General features: G+C 45.7%; 1 protein-coding gene across 1 annotated transcript; it reads left to right on the top strand.

Moving 5' to 3' along the window:
- Positions 1–603: 603 nt before the first annotated feature.
- On the top strand, positions 604–17,174 carry LOC144180222 (endothelin-converting enzyme homolog). Its single transcript, XM_077708602.1, has 5 exons — positions 604–759; positions 1,218–1,352; positions 1,813–1,908; positions 6,113–6,189; positions 16,990–17,174. Exons 1-5 carry the CDS (start codon positions 604–606, stop codon positions 17,093–17,095), a joined length of 570 nt encoding a protein of 189 aa, XP_077564728.1. The 3' UTR covers positions 17,096–17,174.
- Positions 17,175–17,450: the final 276 nt, after the last annotated feature.

Consider the following 17,450-nt stretch of genomic DNA (forward strand, 5'->3'; position numbering starts at 1 on the left):
GTTTGAAAGAGCAGTTTGGCTAGACGTGTACATAACCCTTCGGGCCTTTTCGGCTCATCAGCCGTGTCATTTGTAATAACAATTTCACCCTTTTAGCGGCGTCGCAGAGCGAAATCCTTAAAAACGGTTCTGTGCATTTGTATGAGTAACATATTCCAGCAAAAATCAGTTGGATTACTGAATCGGCAAAAGATTTATTTGAGAATCTTTAGGAACACCGTTTTAGTTCCGGAATGCGGAATCATCTCGCTGTTGTAGGTTAGGGCGAAATCCAAAAACTACTTTTTATGTATTCTTAAGGGCTACTTATATCAGCAAAAAGCGCTTCGATATGTGAATGGGTGACCGAGAAAATCGCGAATTCGCGAAACCACAATTTCTCCCTTTTCTTCGGTTAGGAGGGCGATTTCTGAAAAACTCGCCTTAGTGAGCACCTACTCAATGACGCAAATAAACACGTGAAATTTCAAGTCTCTAGGTCTAACCGTTTAGGCTGGGCGTTGATGAGTCAGTCGATTGAGATGCTGATTGGCCATGATTGGGATGTTGAGCCTCGCATGGAGCGACGTGACGCCCGACACCTTCCGTTACTGTTTCCGACGCATGGGATTCATGACAGAGCCTATCCAGTTAGCGAGTCTGGACCAAGACGGCAGCATCGGCGAACTGCGCAAAGAGATCGCCAATGTCCCAGATGATGTACCGAACAAAGTGTCCTTTGAGGACTTCCTGAGTGTCAACGACGACTTTGCCGTCACTGTGAGCCCCACAGGCCCAAACAGCCTCGCTGATGTCTGCTGGTGCTACTGAAAGCACCGAAGAGACTCAGGATGCCACAACGTAAAGCCATCCGATGCTTTATGGAGCGCTTTAGCCAGGGCACGGACTCGAACTGGTGCAAACGATGTCCCGTGTAGAGAATGCGGTTCTAGTTGGTGCCGCCACAATGAAGGCAAAAACAAAAATCACTTTTTTTTGCAAATTGGGCAGCTAAGGCGGGAAGTAGCTTTCTTGTATGCAATATGTGGATTGTTTTGTATAAGGTAATGGGATACTTTATGTGTTCGTTTCTCTATGTGGCAATGGCAGGCGTTGTCCTGCGTATTGCGAACTCGTAACAAAAAAAAATTGTTATAGACGGGTTCGGCCATATCGAACTATTGGATATATCGAACTAATGTCGGTGCATAATACAGTTCGCTATAACCGGGTTTGAGTGTATAACAATTTTTCTTAGCCTAAATCAATATGATTCTTATGTCACATTTTCTCTGCAATATTTTCAGTTGAATGGACAACGTACCGTGCGCAGAAACATTGCTGACAACGGCGGTTTGAACTTGGCCTTTGCGGTGAGTGGAAGACAGCTAAACCAGGATAATGCCAATTGGTTGGTCGTCATCTGGGCCTGCGAACTACCGCAAGCTCATTTGTGCATGAACGGAGAGTGAGGCGGAGTGAATACGTAATCTTTTAATTGGTTCGTCAGTTCTACTTTGACCACACACACGTTATATTATTACTGTATTGTAAGTATTGTGGCTCAGGGCGATGCTTGACCCGACCACAGCACAACAAAAAAAATCGTGTATTAGAGTGCACATTCGCGTGTAGAAACGTGTCAGTAGCGCTTCTTTCATGGATAAACTCGGCAAAAATGAACACATTTGTCTCACGTGGCATGCCGAGGCGTACAACACATGCCGAGGCGTACAAGAATGTTTACATTCCGGTGGTAGGACTCGGCGTCTACGTGGGCTAATGAGATGAGTGTGTGAAAACGTTTTATTATGAAACCTCTTTTATGTACAGGCATTCCAAAAACTTCAACGAGAATTACCAAACGCTACGCTACCGGGGCTTGAGAATTTTACTACAGAACAAATTTTCTTCATTTCGTTTGCCATGGTAAGTAACAGCCAGCGAAGTTCATGCTGTTTTTTATTTCTAAGTAGAAAAAAAAAACTTCCACCAAAAACAAATTCCCGAGGGCCATCAATGGCGCTTGTTAACCCAACGGCTGACACAAAATATTTACGAGTCTTGAGCTGATGGCTACAATTTGCAGGGAAAAATGCGTACAAATCGAACAATATTCGTAAACCTTTTGCACGACAAAAAATATTTATTGTAATATTTTGAAAAATACTAAACGACAGTCATCTTTAGAAAACGTGTAAAATAATAAATTTCCGTGCATTTCTATACAAAAATTGAAGGTTGATTCATGGGTTCCGTTTTTTCTTAATTTTCAATTGTGGCAACTTCAGACATTGCGGGGTATTACTCAAGCCCTTTTAAATTTTAGCGGCAAAAATAACTCGCCATAAGTTTGCCTACAGCTTCCATTCAGAGTATTCATGGAGTTATTTTATCCCTTCTCAAAGACTCCTTGTTCACTAACGGTGACCTGTCCTGAAACACACAGAGGGGCAATGTTTTCAAGAACATACGAAGCGTTCATTGTGTACTGTACAATGCGAAGCTATTGCTGGTATATTGTTTGTTATCCCAAGCTTCAGGCTACTGCATATTCCATTGTGGAACGTGGGGTTATTAAAAGTTTCTTCGACACAAAAAAACACTGAATCGAATTCAAAAAAATATTGCAAAAAGGGTTCTTCATAACGTTACTTGAAAGTAAAGAGTAATTGCGATGTGTCTATATGTAAATCGGCAGGATTGCTTAGTTTCGACAACGAATTAAAAAGTGTCTATTTGAGGTATTTTTTGGAAAAGTGGTATTTACCTCTACATGTGTCTTGTTATGCGACACCACCAATTAAAACACACTACAGGAGCTCCATACGATTGTGGTATGTCGCTGCATATTTTAATGAGTTTCCAGTGATCTGCTATTGATAGCTTCGTGAAGTAACATTAAAACGGCCACGGTTGCTGTTCGGCATGCATGAGCTAAAGTGCTCGGCAATGTTTCATTGCGTTGCACTTTTATTTGTCGTTTGTGGTTTCTTCTGTGTTTTGCATGTGTATCTACTCTATAAATATTACTCGTTTTCGGGGTTCCTATTTTCTCTGACCTTATAAAACTGCACCTTTTTTACAAACGCCAGTCTGTGAAACTGCCGCTACTGCTGGGTGTTGCCACGCAAACCATACTGAAGGCTTGGGCATGGCTGCGACTAATGTTGCTGTACATTTCTGAAAGCAATTAAAGGAGCCATGAAGAGAAAACAAAAGTTTGTTTTATTCGAAAGATTAGGTGTTTCATAGTACCCCAAGCGCTTTCCCGGAAGCAAATGATGCTTTATTCACTGATAAATAAGGCAATTTAAGCCAAAATTTTAAATCTCCCGCTAAAATTGAACATTCCGTGACGTGTACAATGGCGTCATAGAGCCGGTCCATGAAACAGATACTTAGTATGTCGACTCCATATAGCACCCACACGCGGGAGTCGATCGAGACGGCGGCCATTTTAAAAATACTAGTAAAACCTAGTGCACCCGCAGCCCTAGTCATGGAATCGCCTGATCCGGAGAACAAAACTCTCGCCGAGGAGCTCGGGCTTGCATTTAACAACCTCACACCACAAAAACGCTCAATGCTTCTAAGTGCACGAGCGGCAAGAGTTGTGGGATACGCGGTGGACGGGAAAGCGACCATTCCGCGATAGCCACAACAGACGAACGCCCAGCCGTCGGCACCGCTGCCTCGTCAGCCCCGTCGCGACGGACGAATATAGACTGGTACGTATGTGCCGTATTTTGATTACGGTTAATAATAGTTCAATTTCAGTAGCAGTATCACTTATGCCAGTTGGCCGGTGTCGTGTATGGAAAGCCGTTCGCGCGAGCTCTCTGCTTCGACCAGAAAGATACGAGCGTCAATGCGCGGTGTTTGCGGCATTTTTTTCCCCAAGGTCAGAGCGATTTGACGAAGTCGGCAACGAGCGCCAGCATGTTCCAGGAGTGAGCTAACGTAAGGGTCCCTGCCGTAACTGAACAAACTGAAGTTTTCAGTGGTTGTAAACTGGAAACGAGCTCGTAACGACAGCAGCAAACCAACACCATTCGAAACTTACGCGACGACTGGCACTATCTCGTCGCTTCTTGCTGTTCCTTACTCCCCTCGTTTCTATTTTTACCTTTGCTGGTTGGCGATATGACGGCCAACCTCCTGTGAAGGGATTACGATACGAAGCAAGGTGGCGGCTGTGCGTGCTGGAACGGTTCGTTGGCCCCGAAGAGCCTCGAACCCGAAAATTCGTCTGCGCGACGGCGAGATGTCGAGCTCGGCCGGCGCGCTAGTTTCGTACGCATTGGCGCACACGCTTGCGAGTTCGTTCGGACCTTCAACCGTTTACTCCACCGTTCTTTGTCATAAAAAGAATGTGCAGTATGTTTCACGGGCATTTAGCTCGCTATGCAAGCTGTAAGCCCTGCCTAACATGCATTTGCTTTTGCCGGCCTCCGCCAATCGCAGAGCTTAGCCCATGTGACGGCATAGGTTCTGTTGCGGGAAATGAGCTGGTGGGTCGCATGACCATTCCCGTTTTTCCTAATTATGTAGCTTATTTGAGCGAAGTTTGCGTTATAAGTGGTGTCGTTATGGTTCTAACGAGGCAATCTTTCGAATGAACCAAACTTGTGTTTTCTCTTCATGGCTCCTTTAAGAAACAATAATTTAAAATGTATTCCGCTTTGGCTTTGGCACAAAGCTTTCCTGTCTTATGTCATTTTGAGCGGTGTTTCTGCTCGCACGTTTTGGAACCGGAGACTTGTAAACGGTATAGTCCCTCCCTTTAGTAATATGCTCAAGAAGACCTCATTTCTCAGAATCGTACCCTGCCTTCAATTTGTACGGGCTCTGGCATTACTGCGTAACCCAAATGCTGACAGTTGCTTCAGATGGAGACAGGGGTGTGGTTTTCCCTTATATCGCAGCGATTATGACTTAATCCCTGCCCTGTGAGGTATTGTTCAATCAAAATCGGTGGCAGACTCCCTGTGCATAGATATGTGTGTGCTTGAAACGGTTGCAGAAGGTCTGCGTATGTTACGGTTTAGGTGGCTTGCTGGCTTGCCCTGAATGAATTAAGTGAAGCCGCCAGTTTGAGTGAAAGTATAAGTTATTATTTGTAGGTGTGGGTCGAAATTTTCAAGATTTTGTAGGTAGCCCGGGAGGTCTAGGAGATTTCTGATTTACATTTAGGCTATAAATCGCGTTATTGTGGAGAGCTTCGTACTTCTTGACCACGTGGGGATATTTACCCTGCGCGGAAGTATCTACACACTTGTTTTTCGCTTTGGGCTTTTGTGTAAAAAGCGGCTCACATCGCCGAGATTCTACCCGCGTCTTTTGCCTTAGCAGCACAACGCCTCCGCCACTGCGCGATCGCGGCGAGTCCACCGGGAGAGGAAAAAAGCCGATTTATATCTCGGTAGAGAGACAGACAAGAAAGTTTCGGGTCAAAATATTGGTGTGGGTTGCGCAGTGTAGAGGCATTTGGAAGCCTACGGCAGAAACCCTGGCCCTGCACTCGACATTAATAGGCTGATGATAAATATGGTTATGACAATACCAAGTGCTTTCACACTATTCATTTGGAGTACGCGACACTACTCATCCGAACAGTAGTGCCACAGCTCTAAAAACATTGTTATCAATTTCTAGAACCTTTCCCTACATAAATTACAGATAAGATACGCTGATAAATCTGTCTGCACTATCTAAAACCAAAAATTAAATTGTGACGAACGTTGCTCACTTTCCTATCTTCCTTTTTTAAAAACACGTTATCCCATAAAACAAAAATTTATAGAGCGGCCTCCTATCTAACAATTCTAGAAGTTAAAAAAGGCTAAAAGGCAATAGAACAAGCAAAGCTAAATGTGCATTGAACGTAATAACGTCAAAGGTGAGCCTTATATTTCTTAAGCCTTCATTGTAGCCTACTTCAACGCTGCAGACCTGCACTCTTGAAATAGCTGTGCAGGTTTGCAGCATCTTCCAAGCTGCGTTGCTTGCAGATTTCCCCTTTTTATTCATTCTCCTTCTGGGGACTTGCAGGTGCAATAAAATATATTGTTCGTCAACAAAACATGCGGTCTTGAAAATTTTGTGCTTTTGTCATCTTATTTTACCGCAGCCATGGTGCACAGCTGTCACGGATTCTTATCTCAAGCAACAAATCGAAGTGGACCTCTACTCACCCATGAAGTACAGGTGTGTCATTTCTCGGAAGCGCAATAATCCGTCACTCACAAGTTCTTTCTCACTACACATGATTTTACAGGTCACTCAAGTTCACTCAGTAATCATAGGCTTCACATGGACGCAATTATGCCGCAATCTATCATATTCGTAGCTCTGATAGACAGGACTGGAATATGACTGACTGGACATAAGGTGCATGCATGATGCCAATGGTGGTGCCAACAGTTAAACGGTGCGAAAGAAAATAACATTGTCAGGAGCTGACCACATTTGTTCTCTTAGAATGCAGGATGATGAAATGGCTGCTTTTGCGTTTGTGATGATTGGGTGTAACCGTTATAGACGCTTAGCGTTCAGGGTATATATACAAAAACCTATATGTGTATCTGTATTTGCCTGTGCGCGAATAAATTGCTTTTACTGATTATAGAGGCACATGCTTCAAACAAGAAGCGGAGCTTATCATCAAAACTTTGCTACGGTGCGCTACTCGCCAGCAGAAAAAGACGCTGTGATACATCACAATACGAAAGTTTAATTACTGTTGAGTAGTGTTGGAGTTGTTTTGGTCCACTTGTCATGCAACTGCAGCTTCTGCGCGACATAATAAAGTGCCTTTTTTAATAAATTTGTACAGAGCACCAAATATTTTCAATTTATTATGCACCGCAATTTTACGCTTCAGAACAACATATGGCTCTTCGTTGCCTAGATATACTGTGGTACCCATTGTTTGAGTGAGCAAAAATTTAAAATATAGTAAATGCGCGAAATGCTGTAAATATCTACCCGTAAACGTAATACAACAAATATGCAAAAAAGTACGGACACTTGCTACACCTCTGACATGAAACACCTGACGGGCGACGTCGGAGACACGAAGTTATGATGTCGAGGAAATTGGACTGAGTGAACCAGAAATGCGGAAGCGCCGTACAGTCTGAATTTTGCATCACGTATTGAATTGAGTGTAACCCTAAACCAAGATTTGATGCCGTTTTTAACCGATAGTATGTAATAAGTACCGAGCATTTAATGAAATTGTTGCAAAATTTTCTTGTTACATCGCTTCGGTGAAAACATTCACACGTGCTAGACAAAAACTGCGCCGAATAACCAGTGGCATAGAAGTATATAAATGTCATCTCGACTAAACGTTTCACTCTTTATAAAGGTGGTTGTATTTACTAACAGAACACAAACCAGTTATTTGTCGCAGCATCCACTAGGAACTTATTAACTGGATATAGTAAATATACCACTAGTGAGTTTACTAAGTGTAGCGGAAGTAAGCACCACTACATTCAACAGGAATGTCGAAGTGAATAACACTCCCCTGAGCCACATGCTTTAACTAACCGACCATCCATAACCTAGTTAAAACTGTGACGTGAGGGTAGTGTGTACACACTAAACATGTTTAGACAGCTTTTGGCCTAAAAAAAAGGTATAAAAATCTTGTCTCATGGCACACACGTTTGAAATATGTTTTAACTAAAAAAATCTCGGGGATGAAATAAAGTGTGTGCTTGTGAACAGCCTAAAGTAAGGGTGGGGGCAGCGCAGCTACGCGTGGTAATGTGGATCGGCTGAACGTGCAGCACGACTACAGAAATATCCCCCTTAGACCACGTATAAATTGAGCAAGAACGCAAAAGTACTGCACGGGAAGAGCGAATATATCGTAGTTACCTTAGGTATAAATCAGCTCTTGCTGTTGTAGCCAGCAGAGGAAAGTCCCGTGATAGAGTGGGTGGACTTGCCAGAAAAATCAATTATGTAAGCGATAATGTTGATGTTATGCATTTTAATTTGAGCATATACAAGTCAGCATGTGGATTCGCAAAAAAGTTTTAATCACTAGCTTCATTGGAAAAAGTGCTAGGTTATGTGGTTCAGTAAGTCGTAGGATTTTGTTAGTATCAACTAATGTTAGTATCAAACAGGCGGCAGTTACTCAGAGCCCGGTCTAGACTAGTCACCATATCATGTGGGTACCATATTTATTGATTTGATTGATTGTAGGGTTTAACGCGCCGACGCAACGCAGACGATGAAGCGCGGCGTAGTGGAGGGCTCCGGATTAATTTTGACCACCTGGGGATCTTTAACTTGCCCCGAAATCTCGTACGCACGGGCGTTTTTGCTTTTCGCCGCCATCAGAAAAGCGGCCGCCGCGGCCGGGAATCGAACCCGCGACCTCGTGCTCAGCAGCGCAACGCCTTAGCCACTGAGCCACAGGTACCATATTTACTCGCAGAACCTACGTTCCGCTCTGCTTTGTAGGTAAATTCGTAAGGAATTAGTAAATATAGCCGGTACTACCCCTTTACTAGCTTTTTTGTTAAGAGTGTGTTTGTATATATGCCCACTAATATTGCCATCTTATCGGCTATTCGGTTAGGACCTAAAACTACATTTATCATCATTATCGTCATTATCGGACTACTCAGGTTCACTGCAGGACGATGTCCTCTCCCATTGAGCTCCAAGTGCTCCTGTCCTGCGCTATTCTAGTACATTGTTTACCCCATATTTTCCTTATTTCTTCCTCCCAATGGATTACTGGCCTTTCCCTTCTTCTAGACCCATCTTTTGTTGTTCACTCCGTTGCCCTCCTTGCCCGCCAGTTGTCGGTTGGCCTCACTACATGGCCAGCAAGTCCTTTTTTGTCTCTTTATTTACACTATGATATTGTCACGTAGCAAACACGGAGCAGCTATCTTGAAGGAAAAACAAGTTTATTGCAGTGAACTTGTGCTCCCCTAACTACTCAAAGAATACACAGGCGGCGAACCAACAGTCCACAAAGTGACGTATGCAGTCGAGTGTCGGGAATTGAATGCCGCGGCGTCTGCTCTGCGGGCATTTCATCTTTCAGTGCGGGAGTTTCTGGAACCGTCGATTTGCATCGAGAACACTGTAGATAAACGAAGACTATTCTAGGCTAGTGGCGTAAGGGCGAAACATTCTCCCAATCAAATAAGATAACCGTTGGGCATCAGCAATAAAGAATTATGCGCTTCACTGGGGACACCGATAACACAGCCCGGCGCAGCGATGCGGTAAGGCCAACACATAAATAAACAAGTCCATTGCATTGTTCGCGGCAATATCTTCTACCATAGTTGCTTCTCTCATTCAAGTAGCTCGTTTCCTGTCCCTCAGTGTTACTCCTAACACTATTCGTTCCATGGCCATTTGATCCGACCTAATTTTTCTTTTTAGTTGTTTAGTAAGGCGCCAGATTTCAGCTCCGTACGTCCTAACCGGCAGTATGAACTGGTTGTAAATTTTCTTTTGAGTGGAAGAGGTAGCATACTTTTCATTATTTGAGAGTACTGGACAAGTGGTCCCCAACCTATACTTATTCGGCGCAGGATTTCTCTTTCGTGTTTGGGGTCAGCACTAACCATTTGTTCGAGGTAGTTGTAATCTTTTACTGCTGGCGTTTCGTTTCCTAAGCTGAAGAGGATATTTTCGTACGATTATTCTACCTTACTTTATATTTATTGGTATTTTTTTTACCCCACGGCCATGCTTCCTGATCCTAGTTCCTCAAGCATTGTTTACAGGTGGTCTGCAGTGTCACTCAGCAATACTATGTCGTCCGCAATCCTGATAATGGCTGAAGTAGTCCGCGTTTATTCTTAATCTTATATTATTCCAGTCAAGCTTTCTAAACACAACCTCCAGACATACTCTGAATAGTTTTAGCGAGATGGTGTCTCCTTGTCTTACTGCCTTCCGAATAGGGAATTTATCGCTTACCTTGTGGAGGGTTATCGTGACCGTGGGTTCTTTATATGTCTTCTAGAAATCCTAAGTTGGTCTCCTCTATTCTTTGGTCGTTTAGTGCTTCTAGCACGTCTGATGTGAGTACGGAATCAAACGCTCTCTTTTAACCACGTGAGGGTTCGAGCTAGTTGGTACTCCATAGTGCAAATTTAAAGCGCAACAAATTTAGACAAAAGACGAATGACACAAGGACAAGCGCTTGTCCTTGTGTCATAATTCTTTTGTCTAAATGTGGTGCGCTTCAAATTTGCTCTCTCTTAGTCTATAAATGCCAAGTAAAAAGGCTTGTTATTCTGCAGACCTTTCTGTCACTTGATTGACAACACGATTGTGATCCATAGTTTAGTACCCTTTCCTAGCCCAGCCTGCTCTCTTGGTAGTTGGAAATCTAGACTGTGACCTATGGGGCTAACTATAACTATCAGACACGTTACATTTGGTGCACTATGCCCAACCATGTTATGCCGAACCAAGTGTAGGACCAAGCGGAGAACCATGCGTTGGTTATGCTGAAACAAGGGTAATTTTTCAAGGTGGTGTTATCTACGTATCTCCCAGCATTCGTGTCCCATGGATACCCATCACAGTGGGCTCAAAAATTGCCCTCTTAGTAACTGTTTCGTTGACCTTGCGTGTTCCTTTCTGCTATGATTCGTTATCCTGTTGGCCCTAATTACGATTTTCCAGAGTTTAAGAGCGAACCCTGTACCACAGTGCATATTTCAAAGTCATTCATTGCGTCGCACGCTACCTTCATTCGCCGGCGCGGAAGCTGCGCCTTTCTTTTGCTTCGCTCTCTCAGAGCCTCGCCGTTGCAATGCCACGTTACTAGGCGAATGTTCAACGGCTCCTTCCGCAGCATTGGTAACTTGTTTGATCGACATTTGGTTGTTTATGGCACGCCGGCCTCGTCTTCTGTGCGCGCTCTTCAGTGTAAATCAAAGAATAAATACAATCATCTAGAGGATATAGCTAAACAGCAGGCTGCGAAATCTCAACCAAGGGCAAATGTAATGAAGCAGCGTGTGCGCACTCGTTGCTTTGGTTGGGATAATTAGGTTTGGAAGTTTTAAACCTGAGCAATTTTTGTCGTGTTAGACACCCTTGTCGTTCCTCAATCCGTGTAGTTATTCGCAACCGCCTCTAGCCTGCGCATTGCTTTGGCAGCTTTCCTAGCAAGACTGCTGTCGATAAGGAGCAAATTCAACGCCCCTAAAATCCCAAGCTCTGACTTCTGCCATAAAAGAAAACATTGTACAGTAAAACTTTCGTAATGTTCCTGTACTCCATATGCTGTACATGGGCCATAACTATTTATTTCCTAAGGGAAAAACTTTAGATGTCTCATTAAAGGCGGTAAGTAACCACAGTTGTAATTGCCGATAACACCACAAAATTACCGACGCTGTAAACATACTCAGTAAATCAAACTCATTTGGGTTTGTGTGATTTCAACACGAGCAGCCAGAGCAGCAGCTAAGTGAGCTAACCACAGTGAGAGACCGGCACCGTGCCGCAAGGAAACCAGAATCACCTTGCCGAAGTGTCAGGCGAATAAGACAGAATGTGCCCAGAAGGAGTGCACGCGGAGTACACCCCTAATTGTAGGGAAGCTGCCGCATGTACTGCACCTAGTCTGACTGTCTGTGCGATTCGCGTCAACAGAGTAATCAATGAAAGTGAAAAAAGAGATGCAAACACGGGGCAGCCGTGGAGAAATCTGTGATAATCAATGGCTTTCGCCTTCATATCACGTAAGCAGATTAGGTGCCTGAGGAATTTTAGAGCTAACTTAAGCTTGTCAACTTGCCATTCTGAGCGAAGCACAAATGGGAAACTTTTCACTGTACATGGGCGGCCATATTGCTGCACTTCGCGCTGAGGCCAAAAACTACGTCACTTTAAGCGTTTGCCGGGACATCTAAGACTTTCGCAAAAATAGCCCTTTGCTTCGCAACAGAAACCACAGTCCCTTATGACTTAGCGCATCTCCGCGCAGCAACAATAATAGAACGGTGCGTGTGTAACAGTGTTAAGGTGTTTTAAATTGACAAACAGTTCAGTGAACACATAATCACGCCTGCTGAGTTGGGAATTCGAAAACACTAGCGTCCTTTGAGATAACGCTTAGGGCTCCTTTCTTCGACACATGCCGTGTGGTCTCTACCTCACAATATGCATAACCCATTCATTACACAAGGCATGCAATTATGCACACTGCGAGGAGCCACCATCGGTCCGAGCTGGTGGAGCACGTTCACGAGGCTGAAACACCGCCGCGCCTATGGTGCCTCGATTCACGCATATCTCCGCCGTACAAGGTGTAGGCACGTATTGGTTGGCGCCACCATTTTGGGTCACGCTCGCGGCCCCAGCAAGTCACTGTAGCAGGACCGCACTCGACGTTTTGCCGCAACGCAGTTTACCCGCCAAATCTGAACGTTGCTGGGTCTTGTGGGAAACGATACAAACTATGGGTTGAGAACTTTGTCCCAATACCGGTGGCACGGGCCCGACCGTTCAAAGGGAGTCTCTACGCTTTAAGGCAATTCCTAAATGGAGGATTGCAGGCAGCCTAGCCGCACCAACTCAACACCGCCTCTTTGGGCAGTTGGAAGAAGGGCGCCTTACACTGGGTAAATACCCAGTGTGCGGCGAGAAGACGCTCAGTGAACGCCAACGTCCCAGTTACAGGGGTAACATGCACGTAGTTCTCTTTAGGTGAAAGGGCGATAAAACGCCACGCGTGAGTGAGCGCGTTGCCACTGCACTAGCCAATTGGCTCACCTATCTGGGCGAAATTCGGGGTGCGGTGGACCTTGGTGTGCCCGCGTTGCCGCGCTAGCCATACTGGCTCGCAGCAGTAAGAGACACAGCCCGTTCACTGAAAGACGCGTTCCGCATGGCGGGATCGTTAAGTGTTAAGTACGGCCTTTATGTGAGCGTCGGGAATAAGGAGCAACCTACGGCACGGGCCGGCAGCCGAAAGGGCTTATGGCTTTCACCACCGCAACAGAGGTGCTGCCGTACTGCAACACAAATGTCACATACCTTAGGCGTCATGGAGAGCGTCTCCCGCATCCGTCCCTCAAGCGCGGGGCGCGTTGAGCGTTTAAGGGAGATAGGGCTCGGGTCTCATTGGACCCTTCAAAATGGGCCAATGAGCTGAGGTCCACTCCCCGCATACCACCACCCCCCCCCCCCCCCCCCCCGCATGGCGGAGCAACCGCCGTCGTTACATTACCTTAACTACACCATTAACCCCTGGCAGTAGTCTGAAAAGGCTGCTCGGCCCGCCACAGTGTCACCGATACGAGCTGGCCTTTCGGGACGAGAGGGGGAAAGCGCCGCGCAATGCCACAAAACGAACAAATGTGCATTAGCAGCGGAATCCAGAGTCCCACGAGTCGTGCGAATAATGTTTTTGAGTTTGCTGCAAGCTATCTGACCTGCACTGGCGTGGACGACCACCTTTTCCTATTGGAGAGGCTAGGGCCGCGAATTTTGTAGATGGTTAAGAGTACTTTGGAGTACGTTGGAACTGCTGCGGAGAGCGCCTCACCTCGCGCCATACCAACCGCATGCAAAGAGCTTTAAAAAGCGTCGGGTCCTATGGTAGGCTTAATAGCTGCGAGTCTGCTGGCCATGCCAACTCAACCGAGGTGTGCGGCCACCTACGTCCGACACATATGCAGATTTTCTGCTTATTTTGCCTGCAGTGACTGGCTCCCTCCCTATCCCTCCTCTCGAGACGGGCCTAGAACCTTTCCTCCCAATAAAACTACTCCTCGTCCTTCTTTGCTACTAAACGTACAGAACGCCGCCTTTTTCGATTAGTAGGCAAGTTCAGGCTTTCGCAAGTTTAGGCCAAGACAGTTTCTGCACTCTAAAAAAGAACAGCCAAAATGAATTCGCTGCTACGATGGCTGTGTTTGACGCTTCAATGATTTGTTTTACATTCAACGACTCTCTTTAAAACGAAGGAGTTACACAGACTCTTACTCTTTGTAATGGGAGTAACGCGTCAACAAACCTGGTACCATTTATTTAGCGGCTAATTTTATTTTCATAGTGCTAGTTTAGTTTTGTGGCTACGGCATTTCAAACTTTTATGGCATAGATAAGCAAACATACAAAGCGACAAAAGACACGTGCGTATATGCCCCTTGGCTTTATTCTTGTGTACGTAAACGCTAAGCGCTTCAAATCTCATTTTAGAAGCGGCGCTGAGAGAATCTCTTGTCGGCGGCCCTGTCCTTCCTGCGTGCGTCCGTTGTTGTCCCCACCGCTGCGCCCCTCTTCCTCTCGCCGTGATAGAGCGCCCTCTCCCCCAACATCTGTGGCGCGCGCACTGCGGCGCGCTCTCTCACTCCGCTGGTGGACGGCGCGCGCGCGGCGCAAGCGCTCTGCGCATGTGCAGCGCCCTCACTCCCCGCCGTCTCCTCTCCTTCGGGCGCGCTGCGCATATGAGTGCCGCGCTCCGGCCGGTCTCTCAGTCGACGGCCGTCCGCTCTACGCTTGCTCTCTCTCTCTCTCTCTCTCTCGCATTACCCAACGATTGCTGACGCAATTCGAGTAATCGACCCAACGGAAACGCACAATGGAATCCCCTTCAGCGTCGCATCACACCAGGGTTCCCGTGAGGGGAGGTGGGGTAATTTTTCTTGTTTTCATTATCATTTTGTTAATATGTCATGTCAAAAAGCAGTCAGGAGCTGAGCAAAATTTTTTATTCCTAAAATTGCCAACTATGGGCGAATGTTAATGCTAAAGCGCGCAAAAAATGGGTTATATACTGCTTCATAGTTTCCCAATATACCTCCAAGGTATGCGCTATCGGCTGCAGACAACAAAACGTTTATAAGCCACTTTGCTGCACAGACCCCAGGCGCCACCTTTTCAGTGTAATGAGTCATTTATTGCATCTGCATTAGAAATATTTACAACTGCGGTCACCTGATTTCTCATTGTAACCCTGCGAATTCCGCCCTATTTTGTTTCATTACAGGTATAACGATACCTGAGCTCGAGGTTGTTGTGTTTTCCTTTCAATAATAAAAATTATTCTCTCATCTCTCTCTCTCTCTGTTTAGAATGTTGTCTGAAGCAAGCCTGAAAGCAGTGGCCACGCGTGTGGAAGCCTGTGCTAGGTTTCCTGCGGCAGGAGGCAACTTCCAAAGTTAAATTTCTGTTACCTCGCTCTTCCAGTGATGTAAAACAAGTGGTATTTTTGTAAGTACTGGAAACTAAACCCGGAGAACGGCACACTGTTGCGATCTACTACAATGGAACCCGCTGATACGTCCCCCGGACTTACGACGACCCGCGTCTTACGACGGATTACCGCGGTCCGTGCAAACTTGCATTAGAAACAATGCATAAAAACCCCGACGATATGACGCTCGGGTGCACGCGGTCTGCATCATACGACGGACCCTGGAGCGGATAATCCGGTGTTTTACCTTGTTTTACACCGCTTCGCTGGCTAATCCCGACCTTCTTTATTCTTTACCCTCGTTTGACACTGCTTTATGTGCAATAGTCCTCAGGCGGGCAGACAACTTGCTTAAAAGGGGCAAGCAAGCAGGCGGCTACTCGTGAGCGGGAGTTGACCTGTGACGGCCCCACGTGGCAGCCGTACGCCAATGCGCAAACTGGGAGAAATTGAAGCTCAGGTGGCAGGCGGGCCGTGAATTTGAAGCGACCATCGAGTCGCGACGAAAGCAATAACTCATACGAAGCAACCCCACGGCGATGGCCAAATACCCGCTTTCCCCACCCGCTAGACCCAAGTTCCTTTCACAGCGCTCTATCTCCCTACATCTCTGCTTATCAGTGTTTTTCAAAGCCGTGTTGTCGCTCCGCTCCTTCCTTTCATAGAGTGCCTCAATTCACACGCGTCCGCCGCAAGGGTGGAGACACTTATACGTTGGGACCGCCATTTTGGATCAATCGCTGGCCGCCTCGGCAAGTAACTGAAGCAAGACCTGCGCTATAAGTTTCGACGCAACACGGTTTGTTCAGAAAGTTTGAATCATCATATCTATTTCGCGTTGCTGGATCCTATGGGAAACGAAAGCAGCTATGTGTTGAGCACACCGTAGCGACGGCACGGGACCGTTCAAACGGTGTCTCCACCATGTACTGGAATGTTATTTTTCTTTCATCTCCGCCTTGTACTATCGTTCGTTTCGCTTGGCCGTGGCAGTTTCACACTCGCCTTTCCCATTTCAATTTGCTCGACTACATCGGCCTCCTCACTCGCGCAAAGCGTGGTGCTGGGATGTAGCTCGGATGCTTGGAGGAGAGAGGGCACAACACAGGCGTTACTTTTTTAACTTGGGATTTCAGCTAAAGGTTCGCAAATCACGCCAACAATGCCCTAAATATAGTAGTTTAAACAAGTTCTTAGCCCACCTGTCACGCGAGACCGTCTACTAGGCTGGCATTTGCCCACACCCCGATTGTACGACACCCCGGTCATACGACGCTTTCACGCGGTCCCCTGAAATTCGTATTATCCGGGTTCCACCACAATAATTTTGAGAATGTCTATATTAGGTCCATTTTCCTTCTCTTTATATATAGCTTCCTGCCGCAGTACACCATCCTCAGCTATTCGTGAGCACTTGTTTTGTGTGAAACGCTGGCTTTTGTCCCTTCTAAGCGCTATTTTTATTAGAAGTACGTAAAACAAATTGATCGGCTGCTGTTTCTGTGCTCTTTTGGGCAGTCCACAAAACCTCTCGTTTCTAAAACCCGAACAGGACGTCAGTACAGAATTTCGAACTAGACCTTTTTATCCCCAATAACCTTGATTTCAGCTTTTTATATCTGTCTAGTAATGATAGTTTGGTATGCACTGCTTAATCTGACGAATAAATGAAAGTTGTAAGTTGTCAGTATGCCCGCTTTTGGAAGTGTTTAATGACGTACTGGTATAGCGATTAAAACCTTAGTTATCATCTTTTATGAATGAGTGCTAACTCAGTTTTTGTTGTCTCATTTCAGAATTAACGTGCCGTTGAAAAATAACCCAGAGTTTTCGGCGGCCTTTCACTGCAAGGAAGGTTCCTCTATGCGCCTGCCAGATGAACAACGCTGCTTTATTTGGTGACCTAAACCACAGTTTGTGTAACCGAGCACCCCTGCCTGAAACGGTGCTCTAATAAGAGCTTTATAATAAATATATCTAATCTGGGAACATCCTGACTATAACAAAAACCATTGGTCTTTACGTTTTACCACCGAGAGTACCTTTTCTGGAGGGCTTTTTTTCTTGTGTAAAATATTCGTGGGACGCCCAATCAGACCATTAAATTTACAAGATAATTTTCCAGCAATTTTTATACCAACCTGCAAATGTGACACCAAAACACGTACAAGGCACTGGGGGCGTCACGACCGTGTGAAATGCAACGATTCGACCAATGTTGCTGGCCTATTTTGTAGATAAAATTGGCTGGGTATAT

Source organism: Haemaphysalis longicornis, unplaced genomic scaffold, assembly GCF_048455015.1.
Source record: "Haemaphysalis longicornis isolate Haplotype H1 unplaced genomic scaffold, Haemaphysalis longicornis Haplotype H1 scaffold_4, whole genome shotgun sequence".
Lineage (NCBI taxonomy): Eukaryota > Metazoa > Arthropoda > Arachnida > Ixodida > Ixodidae > Haemaphysalis > Haemaphysalis longicornis.

What these genes read in the sequence shown, in the direction of transcription:
- LOC144180222 (XM_077708602.1), top strand. Translation starts at nt 604, where the DNA reads ATGGGATTCATGACAGAGCCTATCCAGTTAGCGAGTCTGGACCAAGAC. An exon ending in GTTTGAACTTGGCCTTTGCG is followed by an intron (nt 1,353 to 1,812) that starts GTGAGTGGAAGA and finishes TTTTATGTACAG; the next exon opens with GCATTCCAAAAACTTCAACG. An exon ending in TCTTCATTTCGTTTGCCATG is followed by an intron (nt 1,909 to 6,112) that starts GTAAGTAACAGC and finishes ATTTTACCGCAG; the next exon opens with CCATGGTGCACAGCTGTCAC.